The 25,923-nt window shown below is 33.7% G+C and overlaps 1 protein-coding gene across 4 annotated transcripts in view; it reads right to left on the reverse strand.

Annotated features, from left to right (window-relative positions):
• LOC149794015 (brother of CDO-like) overlaps positions 1 to 25,923 on the reverse strand; it is a 251,172-nt gene that overhangs the window by 64,443 nt on the left and 160,806 nt on the right. For all 4 annotated transcript variants that reach the window (XM_089967952.1, XM_089967955.1, XM_089967953.1 and 1 more), the window contains one exon: positions 8,309 to 8,602. In XM_089967952.1, the coding sequence (XP_089824078.1) occupies positions 8,309 to 8,602 (294 nt within the window). The remainder of the gene's footprint in view (positions 1 to 8,308; positions 8,603 to 25,923) is intronic.

The raw sequence follows: 25,923 nt of genomic DNA on the forward strand, positions 1-25,923 counted from the left end.
TATACAAAACAAGAACTATAATATTTATAACAAACAGGGAAAATATTACATTTTTTGGAATTAGTTAACCAATTATGAGTTTGCATCAATTTTAGAATTGTTAATTACTTTAATACTTCTGATAATTTTTTAAAAACATTTTATGGATCATATACATGTACTATGCATTACTTTAATAGTAATAATAATAATAATAATAATAATAATAATAATAATAATAATAATAATAATAATAATGATAATAATAATGATAATAATAATAATGATAATAATAATAATAATAATGATAATAATAATAATAATAATAATAATAATAATAATGATGATAATAATAATAATAATAATAATAATAATAATAATGATAATAATAATAATGATAATAATAATAATAATAATAATAATGATAATAATAATAATAATAATAATAATAATAATAATAATAATAATAATAATAATGATAATAATAATAATAATAATAATAATAATAATAATAATAATAATAATAATAATAATAATGATAATAATAATAATGATAATAATAATAATAATAATAATAATAATAATGATAATAATAATAATGATAATAATAATATGAAGAAGAAGAAGAACAATAATGATAATGAAAAAAATATTAATTATAATTTTCCACCTCCACCCTGTTACTGAAAAATAAAACTTACTTAATTGTCTTATAATATGTTATTTTGGGGGCAAACCAACAAAAAAATGTAAATTTTAAAACTTTAAAATTATGCAATCTCAGGTCCACTGAATCATATAGAAGAAACACTCAATCCCAGACAAGTTCATTTGTAAAAAATATTTTAATTTCTCTTGTCTTATTGTATTTTTGTTTTCTTCCAACTTTCAGCAGGACATGCTGTTCAACAAACTTTTGTGCAAAGAAACATGGTAATTGCCATCAGTTGTATCCATGTTCAGAAGATCATGCAGGCAACCACAAAACTTTATTCATCCAAGTTTCCTCTTGTTTTTAGGAAAGGAATTAATCTAACTACTCCATTAAGATGTCGTGGATAATGACTGTCCAAAATTACAAGGCACTCACTGGTACTGTTTTACCCTTACCAATCAAAGTTTATGAATTAATGCAAAATTTGTAAATATTTATCATTATCCTGACAATCAGTTTATTAGGGGAAAATGGCAGATGTAAGCAAAGCCTTGAGGGGGGTGTCTAGTTTATGCGCACTGATTGGCTAATCAATTAGTGTGATTGACAAGTGGTGATATATCAATTCTGCACTTAGGAATTTTCTGCAACAAAGCTCCATATACTTTAAGGCAGGCTAAGAAAAATACATAGGGGAAATAACTCTATCAGCAGACATCATCATATAGCGGAAATCTGGACCATAAAACTATTGACAGCTCTTTAAGTGTTAGGATTAATATTCACATCAAATATCATCAGTGGACACCAGTCAGTAAACTTGTGAAGGAAACTAGAAATGATAGCAGGTGATACAAAAATATTTTGCAATCAACTACAGATGACTACAGTTCTTCCATTTTCATTTAATTGACACTATGCTGACTTATATTAACTACTATTGAAAAACTGCTATCAGAATCCGATTCATTTTCAAAACTTTCTCTTTTATTATGAAAATAAAGATGAAAATAAATATCCCAAGAATGCATTTGTTTTATTTTCAATCCCCCAAAACTGATTTACAAGTCAATCTAATGAACAAAGTTAATCTACTGATCAGATATCTTGATTATGCCAAATGTATTTCTTGATAATAATAATAATAATGACCTTATTTAAAGAGGGTAACACAATTAGCTAAAATCTAATCTACCTTGAGGCCCTCATACAAAGGAATTCATTTATTTAAGCTGCATCTCTGAAGCCACTGGATATATTGGGTTTGGAAGAAGGAAACAGAGTGGGCATTTCTAATCTCAACTGGAATACTATTCCAGAGCAGAGTTCCAGAGTATTGGAAACTTTTTTTAAATAACTCCTTATTTGGTTTGGGAATTTTATACTGTTTGATAGACATGGATCGCAGGTGGGGAGTATTACCAGGTAGCCTATACTGGAATAGTGATTGTAAATATTCAGGAGCACTATTCTGAGATATCCTGTACATTAATTTGGCTTTTCTCAAACAGATTCGGTCTTTAATAGGTAATATTTTTAACCTACCAGCTAAACTTTCCTTGCTTTCTTTCTGGATTGATATTAGCCCAAATGCTCTTTTTTGAAGATGTGTCAGCTCTGCTATGTTTTTATCATTTGAATTACCCCATACTGTACTACAGTAGTCCAAATAGGGTTGTATGTAACTGTTATAAAATAGTTTCCTGTGCCTTTCAGGGAGAAAATGTCTTATCCTACTGAGAAGCCATAAACTTAAATTGACTTTTTTACTGGTATGTTTGATATGTTCAGTCCATGATAGGTTATTATCTACCAGAATACCAAGTAGCCTATTATGACAGACTATTTGCAGATTTGTATCCTTCCATGTCAGACATAGTTCATCACTATCAAGATTTGTCCTTCTTTGCCATGTTGAGATAAGTAATATTTTAGTTTTACCAGTATTTACCACCATGCCATTACATGTGCACCAGATGTCATCTTCACTAGCCAAGGTTCCGATGTATTAACCCTAACAACACCTTGGCGGATCAATCTGACAATTCAGATATGTGAATTTCATTGGATGTGGTTGCAATTCATGGCATCCAATCAAAATCAAGTTGTTCAAATTTGAACATTGTTTCTACATGTTTGATACAAGGAAAGCACACAACTGGAATGGACTGATATATTAGCATGTTTGATACAAGGAAAGCACACAACTGGAATGGACTGATATATTAGCAATTTTTCACTGCTGGTCTGTATTTGTACAAATATATCTTTTTCCTTCAAAAGCAGCTGTAATGGCTTCTCTTTGGTACCTAGCCATACTATTAAACTTACAACAAAGTATCATTTTCAAGGCAATTGCTGCCACCATTATCTAGGTGATGTACAAAGCAAGAATGCACCGCTGTTACAAGTTGTTAGTTAGTTGGCATTACAAAGTAAAGGAGACAACTCATAAAATCCAATAGATGTCACAATGACAAAGCACTCAAATATCTTATCAATCCACCAAGGTGTAGATAGGGTTAACAATCAGAACCTTGACTAGTGAAGATGGTTTGATATGCAATGTAATGTCTGAGGCCCTGAGCGGCCGAGTGGTCTAAAGCACTCTCCATTATGGATCACTGCCATCTCACCTCTGTCTCCGTGGGTTTCAGTCTAGGATTCGGCCAAAGTGGGTATGTGAGAAAGCTTGCCAGTAGCTTCTCATGGGTCAGTGGTTCTTCATGGGGTTTTCCCAGGTTCTTCCTCCACTATTAATACTGGCTGCCATGCATAGCCTATCGTGTGCTGAAAAATGGCGTTAAACTCCACAACAACAACAACATGTAGTGTCTCTTTCTACCTTTCATGTAATAATAATGCTATGTTACTAAACTATAGTGTAAATGACAGAATGTACATACTGCATTATATACATTTTCAGTGTGGTTAGCTTTAGGAAGCAGCTGTGTTTGCTGTAACCTGTAATCTCAAACCCCTGTTGCTTCTGAGTTTGGAATACAGTCTATTGGATAATTATAACATAACTGTTCTCTAACACTGAGGAAAAATGATGCTTCCTGTTATGAATCATGCAATGATATTAGTACTAAAACAAATGCCAATTTTGCTACTCAAATATTCTATTTGTATTCAAATATTTCTGGTGATGTCTATTTGTATTCAAATATTTCTGGTGATGTCTATTTGTATTCAGATATTTCTGGTGATATCAGCTTATTACCACTGATATAGGTTTGAAATGGCCACAGGCACAAAACCCGAATTTCAAACAAATGCTAAAAGCAGTTATTGCATATGCAGTGATGCACGTTAAGTGTTTCGTGCAGTTGTTTCTCCAATGTCCCCCAAATCTTGACCTTGTGCCCTGACATGCTTTTTCATCAGACCCCACCCACCCACCAAAAATATGCCTACAAGTTTTCATTACTGAATGATGTCCATCAATGTCTCTGCTGGCACTAGCAAAAGTCTTGTATAACCGAAACTGTAAGATGACAATGAAGATATATTTTAAATCGATGCATCTGGCAATACAAATATTCAAAGTTATGGCTGTCAGATGAAATGCAATGTAAGTATTTGATGATTGCTAGTGTAATGTAGTTTCAAGATTAAAGCAACCACTACAGCAGGAAAGATTTACCAGTATTTTATTTCAGGTTGAAATAGTGACAAAAGAGACTAAGTATTTGCAATACACAATCTAATTATTTAGATAGCTTGGTAGTTTAGAAAGAAATGTAATAAAAAAACATAGGTATATTATTTTATAAACTGCTGATAGATAATGACTGTAAGCAAAAGTTAAATGCAAGAAAGATCTGGAATGGAAGATTCCTTGGTGCAGCTGATTTCTGATTAGCAAATATTTAAACATGTTAATTGTTTTCAGGAGTTATTTGAGCACACGATAAAACTTGTATTAATGTGCTGGTAAGTGTGCAAGGAAAATATGACAGTACAATGCAGACCACAAAGTCAAGGTGGCAGAACTTTTGAACTAATAAGATTATCTCACTTTTATAGTACAATTAGTGATTTATGTATTACTATTTTCTAAACTGGTGTGTCCTTGAACTTGATTGGTGGGGACACAGTGTCCCCTGCCCCTGGAATACTGTATATATACACAAGACACACCACATATCCTGAGGGTCAGCTCAATGTTTGGGTAACTTTGTAAGGTGCCTTGAAAATAGGTACATTTATATTTAAAGAATACAATTAATATTCAAACACCAATTTCCAATTCCAATATTCACCCTAAAGTGTTTTTCAAATATTCAGTTCAGCAATAAATGATTTTTCCTGAAAGAAATTATGTGAAATAATGCTACAACAAATAAAATGAAAGTTTAAAAAGTACAACAAAAAAAAACAATAGCAAAATACTTAAGTGGAGTATTGTTGGATTTTTAAAAAAATTAAAATTCATAAAGAAAAGAATTTCAAAATGATTTAGTGCTTGTAACCCAAAACTGAATATTAAATATGCATAAATTAGAGGGCCACAAAGAGGATTAGTTGGAACTAACTGCATCGCTGGCTTTAAAGTTATTATTATTATTATTATTATTATTATTATTATTATTATTATTATTAAATTGAACTTGAAAAACTAGCCACAAAAATTAGAAAGTATCTGAGGTTTCCACTCCCACCTCCCTGACTACCAACTCCCTTCTCACCATGATAAATCCTCTAAGCCATCAAGAGTCTGTAGAACAATAAAGTTGTTACAAAATTTATATAATCCAAAAAAATTTATACTCAATTTACATTAAACAATATCAATAATACCTGCCTTGCCTGATTATTGAGGCAGATAAAACTGGAGTGCACCAGGAAAACTATAAACTCCAGACAGACACACACTATCCTACACCTGTACAAGACACCATCAATAAACAAGACCGAGACCCAGCAGGTGCTAAGCCACTGTTTTGCCACTGCATAATTCACATATCACTGCTTACTGTCATGTGCAGGTGTTTAAATCAGTGAAGCTCACTTGTTAAATGCAACAGCCCCAGTGCAGATCTTTTATGTTTATTTGTAAATACACACACAGCCTCCTCTTTACATTACAAAACTGATACATTTGGTAGTGAATCAGAACTATTGCATCTGACAGCAGCAACTAATTATCAACAACTGTCAGAAGTTAAGTCCTAGACATTTACATGAAAACAACTAAAAAGTCAAAATACTTAGCTAAAGTGTTCAAGTTTTTATTTAAGCATGTATTTTAACAGCTGGAACAGATCCTGATATGTTTGCCCTCCATTTAATAGTCACCTATGTTGACAAGTGAAGTTTGTGTGCAGAAATGTCAGTCACAATGTACTTGAGTTCGAGTCTCGGATTTGGCCAATTCAGGTATGTGAGAAAGCTTGCCAGTAGCTTCTCGAGGGTTGGTGGTTCTTTCCGGGGATTTCCTAGGTTCTTCTTCCACCATTATTAATGGCTGCCATGTATAGCCTATCAAGTGCTGAAAAATGGCATTAAACCCTACAACAACAACAACAACAAATAAACTTGACCTTTGATCTTTTATTCCCAAAATCTACATGCTTCTTCTTAACCTAAGTGCAAGCATCCGCAATATTTTGCCCTGGTATGTCATGTAAAATGAAATTGTGTGGAAATCATTTTTATTCTTTCAGTGAGCTTAAGCTCTTGCATTGTGACTGATATGGCTCAGTGCCACTCTTTCTTACCCGCAACCCTAAGTACAAGTCTGATAACTGTCGACGGAGGAGAACTCAAGTTAATGTGATGAAAATATTGTTCTTCTTTCAGACAAAGTTATTATAACCTTTAATTTTTGGGAACCATAAAATTTATATTCTTCTTCCTTATTTCAAGTGCAAGTGATCCAAAACATTTGGTAACTGCAACAGTGCTGCATTGAATGCTTGTGGGTTTCCTTTGTCATCATTGCCCCCCCCCCCCCAAATTTTTTGACTCTGTGCACCCCCGATGTGCATTTTTATTGGATAAAAAATAAGACTACAACTTAAATAAGTGGAAGTGTTGGCCAAATTCACAAAAGGTAATAAAAACTATAATGGCATTGAAAACATACATGTTCATGGCAATCAGCTGAGTTGCAGCGTAAAGTGTTTGATGGCTGCTAGTGTAACGTATTTCTGAGGTTAAAATCATCTCTACAGTGAAAAGTATTTAAATTATTTTGAGGTTGAAATAATGTCAAAAGAGACTAAATTTATCTAAATACACAATTTTTCATTTAATTTAATGACTTGTTAGGCTGGAAAGAAAAAGTGATACAGAAAATGTAGGTATTTATTATAACAAAAACTTTAAGATAATTAGTGTACACTAAAGGTTCATTGAGAGTAAAATCTGGAACAGAAAATTTTATTTTGCTGCTCTTGTCAGGTTAACCAGATATTCAAACGTGTTAATGTTTTCACTGGTCTTTGAGCATATGATACAAATATTAACTGCAGTAATGTAGGTGTACTGAAGAAATAGTACAGTGCAGACCTCAAAGTTAAGGTGGCAAAACTGTCAATGCAATAAGATCACCTGATCTTATAACACTTTCAGTGCATTATGTATTACTATTTTCCTTTGTCCCTCTAAACTGATGTATGTCCCCCAAACCTGAGGTTGGTAGGTAGTCACGGTGTCCCCTACCCTTGGGAGGACCAGAGGTTGGTGGGTAAACAGTGCCCCCTACCCTTGGGATCCACTATGCAAATCTGTTGTGGTTGGTGGAGACGGACACTTATTGTGTAGAGATGATTTTTCTTTTAGTTACAACAAAATTTGACCTTCCATTTTTTGAGCCTGAAATTGATACAGTTCTTCCTTATCTCAAGTGTGAGACATCCACAAAAGTCTGGTAAATGTAGATTATGGACAACTCAAGTTACTATGCAGATACAAACTGTGAACAGATGTTCATATGGCTGGACAACATCATGATACAACAATATGCTCTGGTTTACAGTGAGTGTATACAAGAATACTTTCTAAAGTCTCCATGGCACAGCAGCTTTAAGATTACTATGTATATATGTTAACTTTAGCATGAACATTCAGGGATTTTTCTGCATGTCCTCTTGAGTGAAACAATCCCACCAGTGTAAATGGGTTCCAGTTCCAAAAACATGTTTCAAAATCATGCATCATTTTCCATTTCAGCAATTTATCTTTTCTGAATTAAGCATTCACCCCACCACCCCACATGCAAAATGATAACATATGGCCCCATTCCCAATTACCTAAGAAAAAAAAACTTTTTCTTGATTTTGGTACATATCTGTTACCATAAATAACAAAGTTTACAAGATGGAAATAAGCACCATTTTGAAAGCTTGTTACCTGGGATATATATATTAGTAATCAAGTGTTGTTTTAAAATGAGGATGTACTACATAACAAAATATTCACCACCTTATGGTGGGCATATACAAAACTGTATTTCTGCCACAAATGATATGCTAAATTAAAGAATTGTACAATCCAAGATTTTTAGCAAAAACTGGCCCAGGTGCCTCCTAACATTCATACCACCTGATACAAACATCCAATCATGCAACAACACATTGTCAAGTTGTTAGAACACACTGTGCAAGATATAACATGTACAATCAATTTGAAATAAGTTGAGTTTAAATGTGATTATACACTTACCTGCTTTCTGTACAATAGCTGCCTTGCTGTAAATAGTCCCCAATCCAGTGGTGGCAGTACATTGATATATCCCTTCATTTCCCCTACTTGGAGGTTTACCTTCCCTAAATTTATCTATGTGCAAATTTGTCCCATTGAATATAATTCCAAATGAATTGTCTTTATCAATGAATTCTTTGTTGAATTTCCAGCGCACTACAGCAGTGTGTGGATGAACACGGCACTGAAGTGTTAGAGAGGAGTCAACGGTGACCACAGTCGATTGAGGTTCTTCAGAGAAATAAGGAACATCAGCTGACAATACAGAAAATAAATGTTGATTAGATATAAAATTTATTAAATTAGTTTTATAACGTTATTTATAATATATTTATAATATTATTATGACACAAACTGCTTGCATAAAGAGGTATATTGTACTTGTGTTACAAACTGCATAAACAAGTGGTATAGTATTGCACTTATGCCACAAACTGAATGCAGAAAATGGTATACATGTAGTGCATTTATGCCACAAACTTCTTATAGAGACTGGTATATTGCACTTATGCCACAAAGTACATGGTTTTTTGAACATCTGCACAAAACTACTTAAGCTACAAACTGAATACATAAAGTGGTATATCATAGTTATGCCAAATATTGGTTGCAGAAAGTAGTATACTGTACTTCTGTCAAATATTACTTGTAGAAAGTGGTATATTGTACTTATGCCACAAAAAGCATGCAGAAACTAATACATTGCACTTGTGTCACAAACTATATGCAAGCAGTGGCATATCACACATATGACACAAACTGCATGCATAAAGTGGTATTTTTCATTTTGCAACAATCTACTTAAACTACAAATTGAATGCAGAAAGTGGTATATTGAACTTGTGACACAAATTACTTGTAAAAAGTGGTATTTTTTACTTATGCCACAAACTCCTTTCAGAAAGTGCTATACTGCACATACACACGTGCTACATGCTGCACACAGAAAACCATAAATTGCACATATGCCACCAACTGCATGCAGAAAGTGTTATACTGAATTATGTCACACATTTCTTGTAAAAGTGGTAAATTGCACTTGTGCAACAAACTGCATGCAGAAAGTGGTATATTCCACTTATGCCACAAATTGATCTTACAATTATCAAAAGAGTTCACTTGAAAATGAACATTTGGAAACAAATGCTATTTTGGTCTCTTTGTTTATGAAATATGCAGTATTGGGCTATCTTCCAATTATTAGATGCCTTAAATATCTGCATCAAGACAAATGCATATACATTACTTCTTATCCATAATACTGTAGATAATTGCCATCTATTCATGCACTTTCAAAGTGACTGAACTTGTCATTAGCAATGACTGCCTTGCAAACGGCCTCACTATTACTCTCTGATCCTCAAAGCCTTAAACTGAGGAACTTGAGTATGCATAGTTCAGAGAAGACTGGCATACAGGTATGTTTTTTTTCTTTGGTGTTTTACAGCACAGAAATACTTAAAGAGTACAACCTGTCATGCAAATAAAGTACTACATCAAAGGACACTACAAGCCAGTCAGTCTGGTCTGATCCAATATTGGGAATCAAACTCACAATTGTCTTGTCACAAATCCAATGGCTTAACAACTGAGCTACTATGGCTATGGCGCTTTCTGGGGCCATAACTTCTGTAAATGATGAAATGGAATGCTAGAAAGAAATTTGTTCCATGTCTGATCAATATAAAGGTGCAAAATACATTATCTTAAAATTTAACATTTTTCAGTAAAGTTAAGCAAATGACAACTTGAAATGCTGTTAATTCTGTCATTCCACAATGGTCCAAATCCACTAATCCTTGCTAAAATAATGCCACAGAAACCAAAGTTAGATGGATGGACAATCTGCATGAATATCTCCCATAAATGATGTAATGGAACACACAACAAAAAAAATTCAAGCTTTTATCACTATAAAGTTCCATGCTTAATTTGGTTGAAATTCCTAGTAAAGTTAAGTTGCAAAAATCAACGTTAATAGTGAATGTTAGAATTGAAACGTGAATAAAGCTGTATACCAAATTTGGCTGAAATCCAACAATTGTTGGAGGATGGAAAATTAAGGTGCACAACACCTATTAATTATGAGATAGAATACTGGAATTTGAACTTATTCAAGACCTCACCAGTTTATTGCTCCATTAAGTCAGTTTTGAAATCCCACAAATCTTGTTAAAATTATCTGGTGGAAACCTTGGCCAGAATCATGGGCAATCAGATGGCAAAGATCCTGTAAATGCTACAGAATGCTGGAAATCCATTTCATATACGGCTTCATCAACATGAAGCAACATGTCAAATTTGCTTGAAATACTACAACTGATGTCAAATTTAACCTGGAAAAAAAACCTCAGATGGACAGGCAAGCAGAGACCATAAATCCTATAATAATGAGAGAAAAGGCTAAATATCCAATTATTTGGAGGTGTCCTCAATATACAGATGCTCATAAAGTGCTCACGTGCCAACAGTCTTGATGTATCACACTGATATAATCCAGAATGGCTCAAATCCAACAACTCCCAATAAAGTTATCTGGAGCAAATCAAACTGTTCACAGACAGACCATATGATTACTATAGGGCTTTCCAAAGGCATGGTTGAGTAGGGAGGATCCCTATTAAACTGCAATGCTGATGCTTTTCTGAAATTAATCACAGCTGTAAGCCAACCAATGTAACCTCTTAGAAATAATTTAAGGTTCATAGAGGTTGTTGTCCTGTTTTGTGATTTGTTTCCTATTTGCTATATCATTTAAAATACACTCTTCTTCATCTTGTTTCAAAATACTCAGATAAATTATTTTTCACTTGAACATAAATTATTTTTCACTTAAACATGTTGAAATGCATTGAAATTATCAGTAATCCTGGATTATAAAAAGACTTCATAGGAATCTATTGTTTTATTACAAAGAGAAGTCTCTCTTACAGGAAACACCTAGAAAAACATTAACTTAATGTATGATATGGAAAATAATCAAAGTATATTGCAGTAAACTGCAAATTACTTTCTTTTTACCCATAAAATTTCATCTTAACATTGGAAATGTGGCCAGGTTCCATTACTTTATGGGAACATATTAATTCAAGTTTCAAAGGTAAAATCAGTATGGTTGTGAACTCTTAAATAATCTAAAGTATTTAATTATTGGTCATGTTATGGGACATATTTATTTTAGCACTGTAGCTCATTCCTGACTCTTTACACTGTTTTAAAAAGATCCTGCCAGGTCCAGTTCCATCAACATAACATTTTAAATAAATTGTTGCAAATTTTGAAAGCTACCAGGTGGACACCATTTCCAAACAAATCACACATGAAGATAATTAAAGAGCTATTTCAATTACATTAAATTAAATAAAGTGGGGTGTGTTGGACCCAACTCTTCATCATCCCTCCTACTGATGTCATATAATTTTCACAGCTATTTCTCAGCATTTTCTATTTTTTTGTGACAAACAGTGGTCACTTTATCAGTCAAGCCACAGCAGGACATTTGGAAAGTACTTATTCTTCTTTTTAAGCCGTGATGTTTACTAGACTTCAAAGAGACCTTAGAATCAGCAGGGTTTGGTCAGGTGCTTATTAGCTCGAATGATTAAAAAAGGCCTGTGAAACACCTTAAAAGCTTGTAATGATGGGCATGAAACATTAGTTCTTTATCATTGATCTTCCCTACCACACTGTGATTTCATTAGACATTTAAGCATGATAGGAATACAAATAGAATACTATGTTATTCCATGAATTATAATAAAAATATGATTTATGATGCTGTTTTTGAGTGTCCTTTTCTATCATTTACTATCATGAACTTAATGTGTGATATGGAAAATACTCAAATTATATTGCAGTAAACTGCAAATTGCTCTCTTTTTACCCATAAAATTTCATGCGTGTTTTAATGTGACCACTATCTATACCAATTTATTAGCACAATGCATTCAAAGTTCATTTACTGATCAACCATTTTAGCTGCTTGCCTGACTCTTTGTCCATTTTCACTGTTCGACTTCTCTTTCTAATATTGCTGCTTCTGGCCTCTAGCTAACTATTTTGGCAGGGTCCATTCCCAGATGGACAATTAAGAGATTTCAACTTATTTCTAAGAATTCCCACTGAAAAACCAACTGCTTTATTTCTCCAAACCTTAAATTCATTTGTTCATTAAATCCCTAGTGTAATGTTAAAATATTTCCCATTTTAAGTGAGCCGTAAGCTAAATTTCCCAAATGTTCAGTTTTTGAACCTGATGTAACCTTACAGTGATGAATTTTCTCATAATAAAGAGACTTTGAAAAATGGTATCCGTACATCATTCTCTCAAAACACAATCCTCCAATGAACCTTTATGAAGCAGGTAAACTTTTTTCAATCATCTTCCTTCTAAAAATCCCAAAAGGCAGTTCATTAAACTTAACTGAATGCACTCTGATATTTTCCTCTACATGATACATTGAGCCAAATTACCCAAGTCTAGGCTTCCAGTATCATGAAGACAGTGTGATAAATGCAAAATTCATGCCACTGCAAGTTCTCATCTTGTGTCAAATGCTAAAGGAAATGGAGAAACACATCAATCATTTGTGATATGAGAAGTCATAATAAACATACTTGCAGTTTTGTTTTTTTCTTCTTATATGGTACTGAAGTATTAAACAGTTAATTAAACAAAACCAATGAATAAGATATATCTGTCATGATAAACCTCTTCATAATTAACCAATGAATAAGATATATCTGTCATGATAACACTCTTCATAATTAACCAATGAATAAGATATACCTGTCATGATAAATCTCTTCATAATTAACCAATGAATAAGATATACCTGTCATGATAAATCTCTTCATAATTACCTCTTGATAATTAACCAATGAATAAGATATGACTGTCATTATAAACCTCCTGATAATTAACCAGTGAATAAGATATATCTGTCATGACAAACCTCTTGATAATTATCTCTTGATAATTAACCAATGAATTAGATATATCTGTCATGATAAACCTCTTGATAATCAGGCTCACTTTAGTATGGAAAGTCTGTATCTTGCAGTTTTCACAAAATAACCCTTTTATTTAAAAAATGCATTTAGTTCTAAAATATACATTTTAAAAACCCCTATCTAGTATGCATATATAAAATGGGTTAAATGGTACATCAGCAGAGTAGTGGCTATATTGTGCTGATTAAATGTTAAATTCTAACATTTTAAAATTATGAATTGCAAAATCTCTGAGAAGATAAATGCTTCTAATAAATAATACTACAATATACTAGAAAAAGGTAACGATTTATAATGTCTTCAAATTTATATAAAACAAAAGACAAAAATAACAAACTAAAACAAGTTCCTAAAAATACAGACTCATAATGTGTTTTATAAACTGCATTGCGTAAAATGTCCAAACTGTTTTCTGGTGGTACATCATCATTAAATCTACTATAAAATAACATACTATAATGAAGGCATTTGTCATTTTCTAATTTTTTCAAGACTTAATAATAATTTAAATATTTGTTTAAAAATAATTCTGATGACTTTTCTTAATCATTTTAAAATATTTTCTGTCTGAGCATTCTAAAATCATAAAATGTGTTCCTTTGCTGTTTTTCTTATCTGTTTCCTAGGTTCTTTGAGCCCTTATAACATGGCTAAAGGATAAGAGTACTTGATTACTATGATACAAATACAAACTTCTATTATATATTTTAACTTAACAAAAGTAACTTTATATTAAGGATTAGCACAAAATTATTGAAAAAGAAATATTTCCAAACATTTCTTTACAAATAAAAAATAAACTCAGCCTAGAGATAAGTATAATGGTTCCTTAACAAATAGCTTGAAATGAAAAAAAGCAGAAATAAAATAAAGGGTAACTCAATTATTCAGGTAGAACTAATCTCTCTTGTGGCCAGCTAATTATGTACAATATTGCATGTGCATTTGTGCCAAATCTGTTTGGTTACTAATAAATTGAAACATATGGCACCATTTTGACCTGCTTGCTGGAATCTATATTAAATTGCAGTTAGCTGTTTCAGAAATCTCATCTGTATACATTTCTACCCCCTTCTCTTGAGAGAGCTCAAATGGAATCAAAGGCAACAGGGGGAAGAATATATATTTCTGTCATGAGAAGGGTTACAACTGACATGATAAATGTGGAATAAATGACTGTAAAGGAATTTGTTCTGCATTCCCTGCAATTCTGTCTGGGACAAAATAATTTGCATTAACAAACAGTACAGCATAAAAGTTCATACACAGAAAATGCTAAACAAATTTAGAGGTAAAATCCAGCCATTTTCCTCTTAGAAAATATATAAGAAATTCACTGTCTTTTCTTTGTAGGTTTTTAATGTGCAATGTAAGGAAATCATTTGAACATTAATAATGTTTTCAACATTCACATTTCATCTTCCAATGTGTTCAAGAATGAATAGCTAACTAGACAATAATAATCTGAGATACCGTATCATTCTTATTCATGACTTTGCCAGTTAAATAAGTACATGTATGAGATTCAACTTGAATTTTTTAAAAGCACTTTCATGTAGTCTCTAAAATTTGCTTTCAGTGTACAGTTCTTATTGGTTATTCTTTAATGGTACTTGTGGAACTTAATGCAGTTTGAGACTACAGTCATAATTTCTTTATTGGCATGACTGCAAGTCAGCATCACTCCACACTTGACTTTAAAGTGGGTGGATACAATAGCTGCAACTGGCATGCATTTCAAGAAAGTATAAATATCTTTAGTGTTTTTTTTTGCAAGAAAACTGAACATTTCAGCATGTTATATTTTTGCTATGACAAATTATGTTTTCTTACCAACTTTTCCCCCTCATTTTTCCCTACAAACAGATGATTGTGCTACTTGTACAATGGAAAGGACTGGGCAAACAGCAGAGGTGAATGTGTGTGTAAAAAATATCCTACTGAAAGATTAGATGATATATACTGGTCTCTCTCTCCCTCTCACTCTCTCTCACTCTCTCTCTCTCTCTCTCTCTCTCTCTCTCTCTTTCTCTCTTTCTCTCTCTCTCTCTCTCTCTCTCTCTCTCTCTCTCTCTCTCTCTCTCAGATTTTTCCAAAGAGAGTGATTTGTTTAGAACTTGTGGATTTGTGCAGGATTTGTCAATTCTAGTCATTTGCAATTTGTTTTATTACTTTATTGATTTTCATAATATTTTCTGTTAATGGGATCCAAAGTTTTGAATCTTGGAAAGATTCAGCATGACTGACCTTATATTATTGTAAATGATCAAGACACTGGCCATGGCATGCAGGTCATGGCCTGCTGACATCAAGATGCTGGCCATGGCATGCAGGTCAAGCCTGCTGACACAGAGACACTGGCCATGGCATGCAGGTCAAGCCTGCTGACATCAAGATGCTGGTCATGGCATGCAGGTCAAGCCTGCTGACATATATTCCAGGTCTGATGATGGCTGGATAAACTGGCATTGAAATTAAAGTAAAAACAGAATGTATGAAGACTCTTGTATAGCAATATGTATTGTAAAGCCTGGTATGAAAAATCCTATACAGCAATATGTATTGTAAAGCCTGGTATGAAGACTCCTGTATAGCAATATGTATTGTAAAGCCTGGTATGATAAATCCTATACAGCAATATGTATTGTAAAGCCTGGTATGAAAAATCCTATACAGCAATATGTATTGTAAAGCCTGGTATGAAAAATCCTATACAGCAATATGTATTGTAAAGCCTGGTATGAAAACTCTTGTACAGCAATATGTATTGTAAAGCCTGGCATGAAAACTCCTGTATAGCAATATGTATTGTAAAGCCTGGTATGAAAAATCCTGTACAGCAATATGTATTGTAAAGCCTGGTATGAAAACTCCTATATAGCAATATGTATTGTAAAGCCTGGTATGAAAAATCCTGTACAGCAATATGTATTGTATAGTTGTATATAGCTTGCTGCTTATAATGATATGTATCATAGTATATACTCTATAGCCACATAAGTGTTGGAACCAAGCAGAAGTTCCAGTTCAAAAACAATCATTACCACCAATTTCTTGTTGTGCCCCCTCCCTTCTTTTAATTCCATGGAAGTGACAGCATAAAACAAAAATGAAGTAATGCCAAAGAAGTGCTGAATAAATTCTAGATGTCCAACTGGGGCATGTATAGAAATATAAATTCCATCTAATACCATATCTAGTATGATATTAATCAAATTCACATTCACTTGTCAAACCCATTCTATGAATTAAATTTGTCTTTTTAAAATGTCCTGGTGCCATGTTAGGACAACACCTATTCTAAGTAATGAATTCAAGTTTTTTCTCCATCAGTCCTCCAAGTATTGAACTCTAGGAGCTTGATGGCTGATCATTTTCCAACTGTCATTGGATGAGAGATAGCCCCATTAAATTCTCATTAGCTTTGCAAAAATGAGTTTCAGGTATGTTCATTCTCAATGGCATGTGGGAAATAATAAATTGGACTCTGTGCTCAGGGGTTCTCCATTAGGAAGAAAGCAGCCTCTATTGCTTGGCAATCTGAGGGGCTAACTTAGGGGTAAATGACAGACACAAAAATAATGTGTACAATCTGTAACCTTTTCCGTAATGTACAGAAATGCACTATCTACCACCCATCCCCACACACAAATCCCTTCTGGGACTTAGACTTGAAGTTGTTTTTATCCATATTCTGTTCTTCACCTCACCAAATTCTCTTCTCAGGTCTTAAATAGTGCAATGAGATAAATTGTGCATACTTGACCAAGCTGGCACTCCCATGAATTTCAACCCAAGTACTAAAATCTACACCAGAAACATCTACCATGAACAGTGGCTTGCATGCCTGCATCATGTTCAATAGTCTTCTATGTACAAACATCTTGTGCAGAAATGATTTTTCTTCTTTGAGAGACCATGACTTCTGACCTTTTGTCTCCAAAATTTGGAAGGCTTCTTCCTTATTATACCTGCAAGTCATCCATGAAATCTGGTCCAGATTGGTGATGCGGAACTAAAATTATTGTTATTGTGCAGACAAAATTTTCTTCCTTTAGTTTGTGATCCTGACCTTTGGACTTTTAGATCAATGAGCTTCATGTTTTACCTAAAGTCCAAGCCATCTTGCTGGTACTAGTTGATGAGAAATCTAAGGTTGTATGGAAACCAATTTTATTCTTTTAGTCAAACTGACTTTGACCTCATACCTTTTGATCCTGAATTCTATAAAAAGTTCTTTCTTCTCAAAGTCCCAGCCATCCATAAAGTTTGGTAATTGTAGATAACTGAACTATTTATGAGGGAATAAAATTGTTAACAGATGGATAGATACCACACCAGAATACACTCTGCTTGTGATGGGCATAAAAAAGTTCTTATCAGAGATATTTTTCTCATAAAACCATTTTTTCTTTTCCTTCTAGCAGCTAAATCCCAAACTCAAAAAACCTCCACATCACTGTGATACTGGCATGTTCTTATAAGTGAATACAAATGACCCAAGATTACTTTACCTGTCCAAGTCCCAGATAAAAATGACCCAAGATAATACTACTTGTCTAAGTCATAAATAGAAATGACCTCAGATAACACTACATGTCCAAGTCCCAGATAGAACTGACCCATGATAACACTACTTGTCCAAGTCCCAGATAGAAGTGACCCACAATAACACTACTTGTCCAAGTCCCAGATAGAACTGACCTACGATAACACTACTTGTCCAAGTCCCAGATAGAAGTGACCCATGATAACACTACTTGTCCAGGTCCTAGATAGAAATGACCCACGATAACACTACTTGTCCAAGTCCCAGATAGAAGTGACCCACGATAACACTACTTGTCCAAGTCCCAGATAGAACTGACCTACGATAACACTACTTGTCCAAGTCCCAGATAGAAATGACCCATGATAACACTACTTGTCCAGGTCCTAGATAGAAATGACCCATGATAACACTACTTGTCCAAGTCCCAGATAGAAATGACTGAGGATAACACTACTTGTCCAAGTCCCAGATAGAAGTGACCCACAATAACACTACTTGTCCAAATTCCAGATAGAATTGACCTACGATAACACTACTTGTCCAAGTCCCAGATAGAAATGACCCATGATAACACTACTTGTCCAGGTCCTAGATAGAAATGACCAATGATAACACTACTTGTCCAAGTCCCAGATAGAAATGACTGAGGATAACACTATTTGTCCAAGTCCCAGATAGAAGTGACCCATGATAACACTACTTGTCCAAGTCCCAGATAGAAGTGACCTACGATAACACTACTTGTCCAAGTCCCAGATAGAAATGACCCATGATAACACTACTTGTCCAAGTCCCAGATAGAAATGACCCATGATAACACTACTTGTCCAAGTCCCAGATAGAAATGACCCATGATAACACTACTTGTCCAAGTCCCAGATAGAAGTGACCTACAAAAACACTACTTGTCTAAGTCCCAGATAGAAGTGACCCATGATAACACTACTTGTCCAAGTCCCAGATAGAAGTGACCTACAATAACACTACTTGTCCAAGTCCTAGATAGAAATGACCCATGATAACACTACTTGTCCAAGTCCCAGATAGAAGTGACCTACGATAACACTACTTGTCCAAGTCCCAGATTGAAATGACCGAGAATAACAGTACTTATCCAAGTCCAGATAGAAAGTATTGATGTTACAAGCTAGTGTGCACTGATAGTTGTCATGATTTTATTATAATATTGAACATACTTGTTTTGTCCTTTACTACCTAATTATATTTAAATGTAAATGATAACATTCATTTCATTTTTGCCAATATTAACCTTTAATGTACAAATCTTATCAAATTTTGTAAATCTTCTAATTTTACCTTTTTGGGCTGTCACATGTATGTCTGAAAAATTATGAAAAATCCACATGCAAAGTTTATAAGCTGGATGAATATTGGAAAGGCTGATCCCAAAGTGGAGAAAGGTCTTGCTTAAACTCATATCTATTTAACAAGATGCTTCATAATTTTTATTCTCAAGAAACGTTCCACACACTGTACTTCCTATGGACCTAAAAATATGAACAAAGGGTGAATTTTACAACTTTTTGTAGTTGACTATAATAAGCCTTCACTGACACTCTTTATATATCATGTCAGATAATCATGAAAACTACAGCATATATAAATAATTTTAAGCAGTCACTTCTGTCACTCTGTTTTTGAAACATTTATAAAGAATTATAGTTCATTTTATTTCAGTGGTATGTAGTTTTCATGTAACTAATACATATACAATGCAAGTACTTTTTATTTTACTAGTTTATTATTTTTATTACTAGCATATACTCTTTGTTTTGTGTAAGTCTTTTTAAATGTAGATATTTCTGCTTGCCATTGGAATGACACTTTTATAGTTTTATCTTGGCCACACAGTAAAAAATAAACCATGACTTTTTTGTGTACTATATTCCATCCTCATCTGCAGTGTTAGAAAGTTTTTCCTGCCACAAGGGTGGTCTAAGTCCGGGGTAGATTTGATTTTAAATGGAAAATGATGACACTCATTAATCATTCTTTGTCAGAGACTTGAAAAAACATGGGATCTTTATTTCAATTCCCCTAGCTCATGCAAAGGATCTTTTTCTCACCAACTGGGCTAAGCATTTAAAATAAAGTAGATTTGGGTCTGTGTTGATGGCTTGAAATAATGTCATGTAAATAGATACCATATATACTTGCATATAAGTCATATAAAACTGCAAACAAATCAGAGCAACAATGCCATGTTTACATGTACACATCATATCCAACTGCAAAACTCACAGACTGTGATCTACCATCCTATTATATGTTGACTAATTATGGTTGTAGTTATTTGTTTTAATTCTTAGTCCTAACAAATTGCATATACCAAGATCTGTTGGTACATTATCTATCAGTACTTCAGATCAAACAGCATTCAAAAGATCTATAGTGGCTCCATTGTAAAAGTCAAGAGAGACGGATAGAAATCGAGCTAAAAGCAAAACAATATTATAAAGATGTCTCTGCCAACAATAATGCTGCTTGGAAAAGTGATACCTTATCTCTCTCATACTTCACAGTAGAGACAAAAATCATTCATATCCACTTTTCATGGAGAAACAAGAGTCCCTAGAGCTCAGGATGCTCTACTGGGCAGCAAACTGTATGCAAGAGAAGTCCAACAATGTTTGAATGAAAATAGGCAGCAGGAGGTATCCATAATGTGCAAGCAGTGCAATGTTGTGTAAAATGTTACTGCTTTGACCAATATCACCAATAACAACTTTAGAACTAGCAGAATATAATGACCAAATTAATCATTTGTAAATAATTATGTATAGAACTCTAACATATAAGTTTGTATAAAATAAAACAAACAGTTTATTCTGGTCAACTCATAGATTTTCTTATCAGTTTTGTGGAAATTATAGGGATAAAAGAATCACACAGACAAAAAGTTATTATAGCCTTGATGTATTTATGGTTTTATTTTATAAAATAGGAAAATAAGAAAGAAAACTGACCCATATACCAAAACAAGAAGTCTTTTAGAGAAAACTTCATACTGATACTGCCATCCAGTTAGGAGGAATAGCCATAACAAGGTTTTTAAGATGGCTGCCATGGCAGATAACATCGATATCACACTGGCAATATTTTCATTTAGGACCAACTTGATATCAAAAGGACCAACTAGATATCAAAAGGACCAACTAGATATAATAAGGACCAACTAGATATCAAAAGGACCAACTAGATATCAAAAGGACCAACCAGATATCAAAAGGAGTCCTTTAGTGACAGCTTCATCCTGATATGACCACATGTTTGAGTGACAAAAAGTGCCACTATGGATGACTGACTGACAAAAGAGCTCTCATGGTCAATACCAGGCAGAGTTAATAAAAACTGTTAAGAACCTTACATAGCATTAATTAGAACATTCCTGTTTCACAATTACCTACAAACTTTCTTGTTAGAAAAAAAATCAGCAGTGCAGAGATTTGCAAATTTTTGTGCATCTTTTCCTGTAATAAGTTTACCTGAGAAACATTTCTGTATGGTCTTCTTTTACTAGACTGTTCATAAACCAGTTGGAAAGTATCAGCAAGGACTTTTAGTTAGCAACAATGATATAACTCACACAGTCATGACTTTTAATACAGTGTAGCAATGCATTAACTTCAGGATTCTGAAATTTACGATGTCAAAAAGTCAGCCAGAAACGGAAAATACGTCCACTTCAATATAGCTAAACGTTTCAGAGCTCTACATGTTTCTGCCACATATGTCATTTTCATAGCTTTTATAAGATCTACAAGACTTATAGTTGTTATTAAATAGTACAACTTGTAACATTTATATACCACACATATTCACATACAAGTCCAACTGCAAACAAAACGACACAAACTCTGACAGCTGTTGCACAATATTTTTGGAGATCAGTCTTTGTTTTTTGTTTCACAGAGTACTCCTTACAAACTGGAAAGACCTAAACCAGCTACATTATGCAATGTCAGACTTTGGTCACTGCAGTTTGCAGTTGGTCTTAACTTACACGTTACTGCACTTGTCTGTGAAAATATGGCTATGTGCTACAGTTCTGAAAAAACTTGTTCATATTTTCCTATATAGATATAGTAACTGTTTCATTATATACTCATTTTGCTTTTCTGCAAAAGGCTGAATAATAAAAAGAACACACAACAAGAAACAAAGTAATTGAATTTATGCTGTATTCTAAAGTAAATACACAAGTACAAGTTAAACAATACACAGCAACAGTATTCATGTGCACATATCACCACCCAGTGAACTCTGAACTTGGTAGGATGTCATGTGCACAGTCCTTCATTTCAAAAAGAAATTTCACTTTGATCTACATAAAATTGAAATGTAGAGTCATATAGTGAATGATTGCCTTGATACAACTTTTCCAGCTGATCTGAAATGGAGGAATATTGTTTTTCTGTTAATCCAGCTAAATTCAGTTGCTTTTTCAGTTGTGATGGACTAGAGTTTGTAGCTGGGTCAATTCTGTATGATGTACAAGTGATTGGACAAACTGGACTTGATACAAGCACATGTGTTTCTGTTTTGTTGTTGACATTTAGGAAGGTAGAAAAAAATATGAAATTCCTGTAAGTAAAACTCTCAAGAATATGCAGGATTAAATATTAATTGTTATGGTGTATCAAACTTACATTATTTCACAGTGCAGAAAATTCTGCTTTGAGGTGTCATTTGAGTTGGATATGTGGTCTAAATGTAAGCAGATATGGTGGTAGGTGACAGCTTTTACTCTCATTGATTGGCATACATATGAGCAAATATGGTATTAGTGGACAGCTTTTACTCTCATTGATTGGCATACATATGAGCAAATATGGTATTAGTGGACAGCTTTTACTCTCATTGATTGGCATACATATGAGCAAATATGGTATTAGTGGACAGCTTTTACTCTCTTATTTTGGCACACAGTTACATGTGAGCAAATCTGATAGTAGTTGACAGCTTTTATTCTGGCAGCTTGGCATAGAGTAACATGTCAGCAAATTTGGTAGTGGTGGACAGCTTTTATTCTGGCAGCTTGGCAAATAGTTACATGTCAGTAAATTTGGTAATGGTGGACAGCAAATATTCTGGCAGCTTGGCAAAGAGTTACATGTCAGTAAATCTGGTACTGGTAAACAGCTTTTACAAACAGCAAAGAGTAACTTTAAATCAACAGCATATCTTGTACATATAAATTGACTGAAAATGTGCAACGAATGGATTGTGTCTAATGTAATCACAAAACAATTTAATACGAGACATTTCAAAGAATGTTGTAGGCATGTGTGTCTGTCATAAACACAGTTGACATGTTATCATGGTACAATCCATTAAGAAACAGACCATTTAATTTTCAGATGGGGTGAGGGGCCTTGAATGGGAAATGTTTGAAGATAAACAAAATTTACCTTCAGATAGACTGAAAAAATATTTTGCTTTGACTGCTACAACTAATTAGTTGAAAAAATAAATTATTGTAGTAAATGAAAAATTTAGATATAAAAAAGTATACTGAGGCATCTTATTAAGGAAGAATCATGCTTAAATAGTTGGAAAATTTCAATTTGTATTCAAAAGTTTTTTAAAATATAAATTGGAAAATTTCAGCATATGTTCAAAGGGTTTAGCTAAGGAAAGGTGTAACTTGGATGAGATTGATTTTTTTAACTTGAACTTAGTGGAAAAGAATTTTGTTTGCATGCTTTAATGATATTGACTTTAATGGCAAACATAGGTGGCTCATTCAGAATATATTATTTTTGAAAAGAAGCATCAAAACAAAGACTTTCAAGATGGCCACATTTTGGATGGTAGATGAGCAACATCCCATAAGCTCTTTGGTCAATGACCAGTAGATAATAAAAATAGATAAACATCTTCCAACCCAATCAATCCTCATCCCTTTCTCCATGTTCTTTTTCCTTTCTCTTATATATCTGTCTCAGAATGTAATATGTAATATATTTGGAACTTAGAAGAAGGAATTTAAACCTAGGACTGCACACTGAGCATGAGACAGGTCACAAGAATTTTGGGCTGTCTAAAGGGTGGACAAATAATCAGGTCTCAGTGCCAAAATCTAATTGTGGAAATGTGATGATGTTGAAATGGTACAATTTTCCTTCAAAAGATCCAGTACATAAAAAAAGTATAAAATTAATAACTAATTCCATTTTTCAACATGACCACTGTGTGGTGGCATATTGAGGGGAGGCAGAATGAACCTCCACTTTAGAGAGCTCGAACATAACAAAAAAGAAAGTAGCCTGTACAGACATGTGATTGAGGACAGTACAGTTAATGACTTCATCAATGTGTCCTTATTATGATGACCATTTTTAGAAATTACAAAGAGTATGGAGTGAGGTTATTCAGCAACATCCTTCCTAAATTCTTCCACTCATTTCAGACCTTTTGAGACAAATTATGGTTACAATGGAACTTCATTTTACCCTTGCTGTAAGACTCTTCCTTATACCCTTGCTGTAAGTCCCTTCAAAATGTCCTTCATTATAGCCTCAGTGTAAGGTCCTTCATTATGCCATTGATGTAAGACCCTTCATGATATCCTCACTGTAAGGTCCTTCATTATACCATTCCTGTAAGGCCCTTAATAATACCTTCACTGTAAGGCCCTTCATTATATCCTCACTGTAAGGCCCTTCATTATATCCTCACTGTAAGGCCCTTCATTATATCCTCACTGTAAGGTCCTTCATTTTATCCTCACTGTAAGGCCCTTTATTATACCATTCCTGTAAGGCCCTTAATAATACCTTCACTGTAAGGCCCTTCATTATATCCTCACTGTAAGGCCCTTCATTTTATCCTCACTCTAAGGCCCTTCATTTTATCATCACTGTAAGACCCTTCATTATATCCTCACTGTAAGGTCCTTCATTTTATCCTCACTGTAAGGCCCTTCATTATATCCTCACTGTAAGGTCCTTCATTATACCATTCCTGTAAGGCCCTTAATAATACCATTCCTGTAAGGCCCTTAATAATACCTTCACTGTAAGGCCCTTCATTGTATCCTCACTGCAAGGCCCTTCATTACAACATACTTTCTGTTCTAAGGTGAATATGGCCATGTGTCCCATTTCATTATGTAGTAATACAATTCTCTGTTATAATTTCCATGGCAACCATGGACAGCTATATAGCGAGTGAGTACTGTATGTATAATGCACTTCATTATAAGGCAGCCTCACTATAAGGTGGCATGCTCCATGTCTTCTGTGCTGCATGCAGTACCATAACCGTACATCTAAATGTAGTATTTCTATTGTGTATTTAAGAGAAGCATTACAGCAGTAGGAAGGAGAATACAGAATTTCCCTTGCTAACACCCCCCTCTATCTCTTACCTAATCTCTGAGACTAGGTTTCTGCAGAAAACACTTAGGGCCAATTTGCATGGCCTGTCTTGATCTTTCTGTTACAAAACATTAGCATGCCTCACGTCTGTGTGTGTTGAATTTCCTGCCTTCCAGGCAAACCTGCCTCATCATCTCTGGATTGAAACTTGAGCAATATTAAAATAGAAAACAGGCCTTGGTGCACCAGCATGCTAGAATGAGTATCAGAAAAATGTTGTAGTAATTGGAAAATTAAGACCACCATTTGTTTTTGTTTTTTTGTGTTAGTTTTGGTAAAGCAAGGTACTTGTACTGATACTGAAGGGAAAGTACAAAAAAGTCTATAAGTTTCTTTTATTCTGGTATTGTGCATGACATAATTTAAAATAATCTGGAAATTACAAAGTAGAATATGGAGTGAGGTTATTCAGTAACACCCTTCCGAAATTCTTCCACTCATTTCAGACCTTTTGAGACAAATTATGGTTACAATGGAACTTTTGTAATGCATATTATGTCAGGTATAACAATAAACAAATGGTTTCTTAAATTATGAGTTATTAATGTCATGTCCATGGAAACTGAATATGTGGGTGTATATTTTAAAGAGAAGACAAATGTAATTGT

The sequence above is a fragment of the Sinohyriopsis cumingii genome, chromosome 8, assembly GCF_028554795.1.
Source record: "Sinohyriopsis cumingii isolate HCF-2022 chromosome 8, ASM2855479v2, whole genome shotgun sequence".
In the NCBI taxonomy this organism is placed as follows: domain Eukaryota; kingdom Metazoa; phylum Mollusca; class Bivalvia; order Unionida; family Unionidae; genus Sinohyriopsis; species Sinohyriopsis cumingii.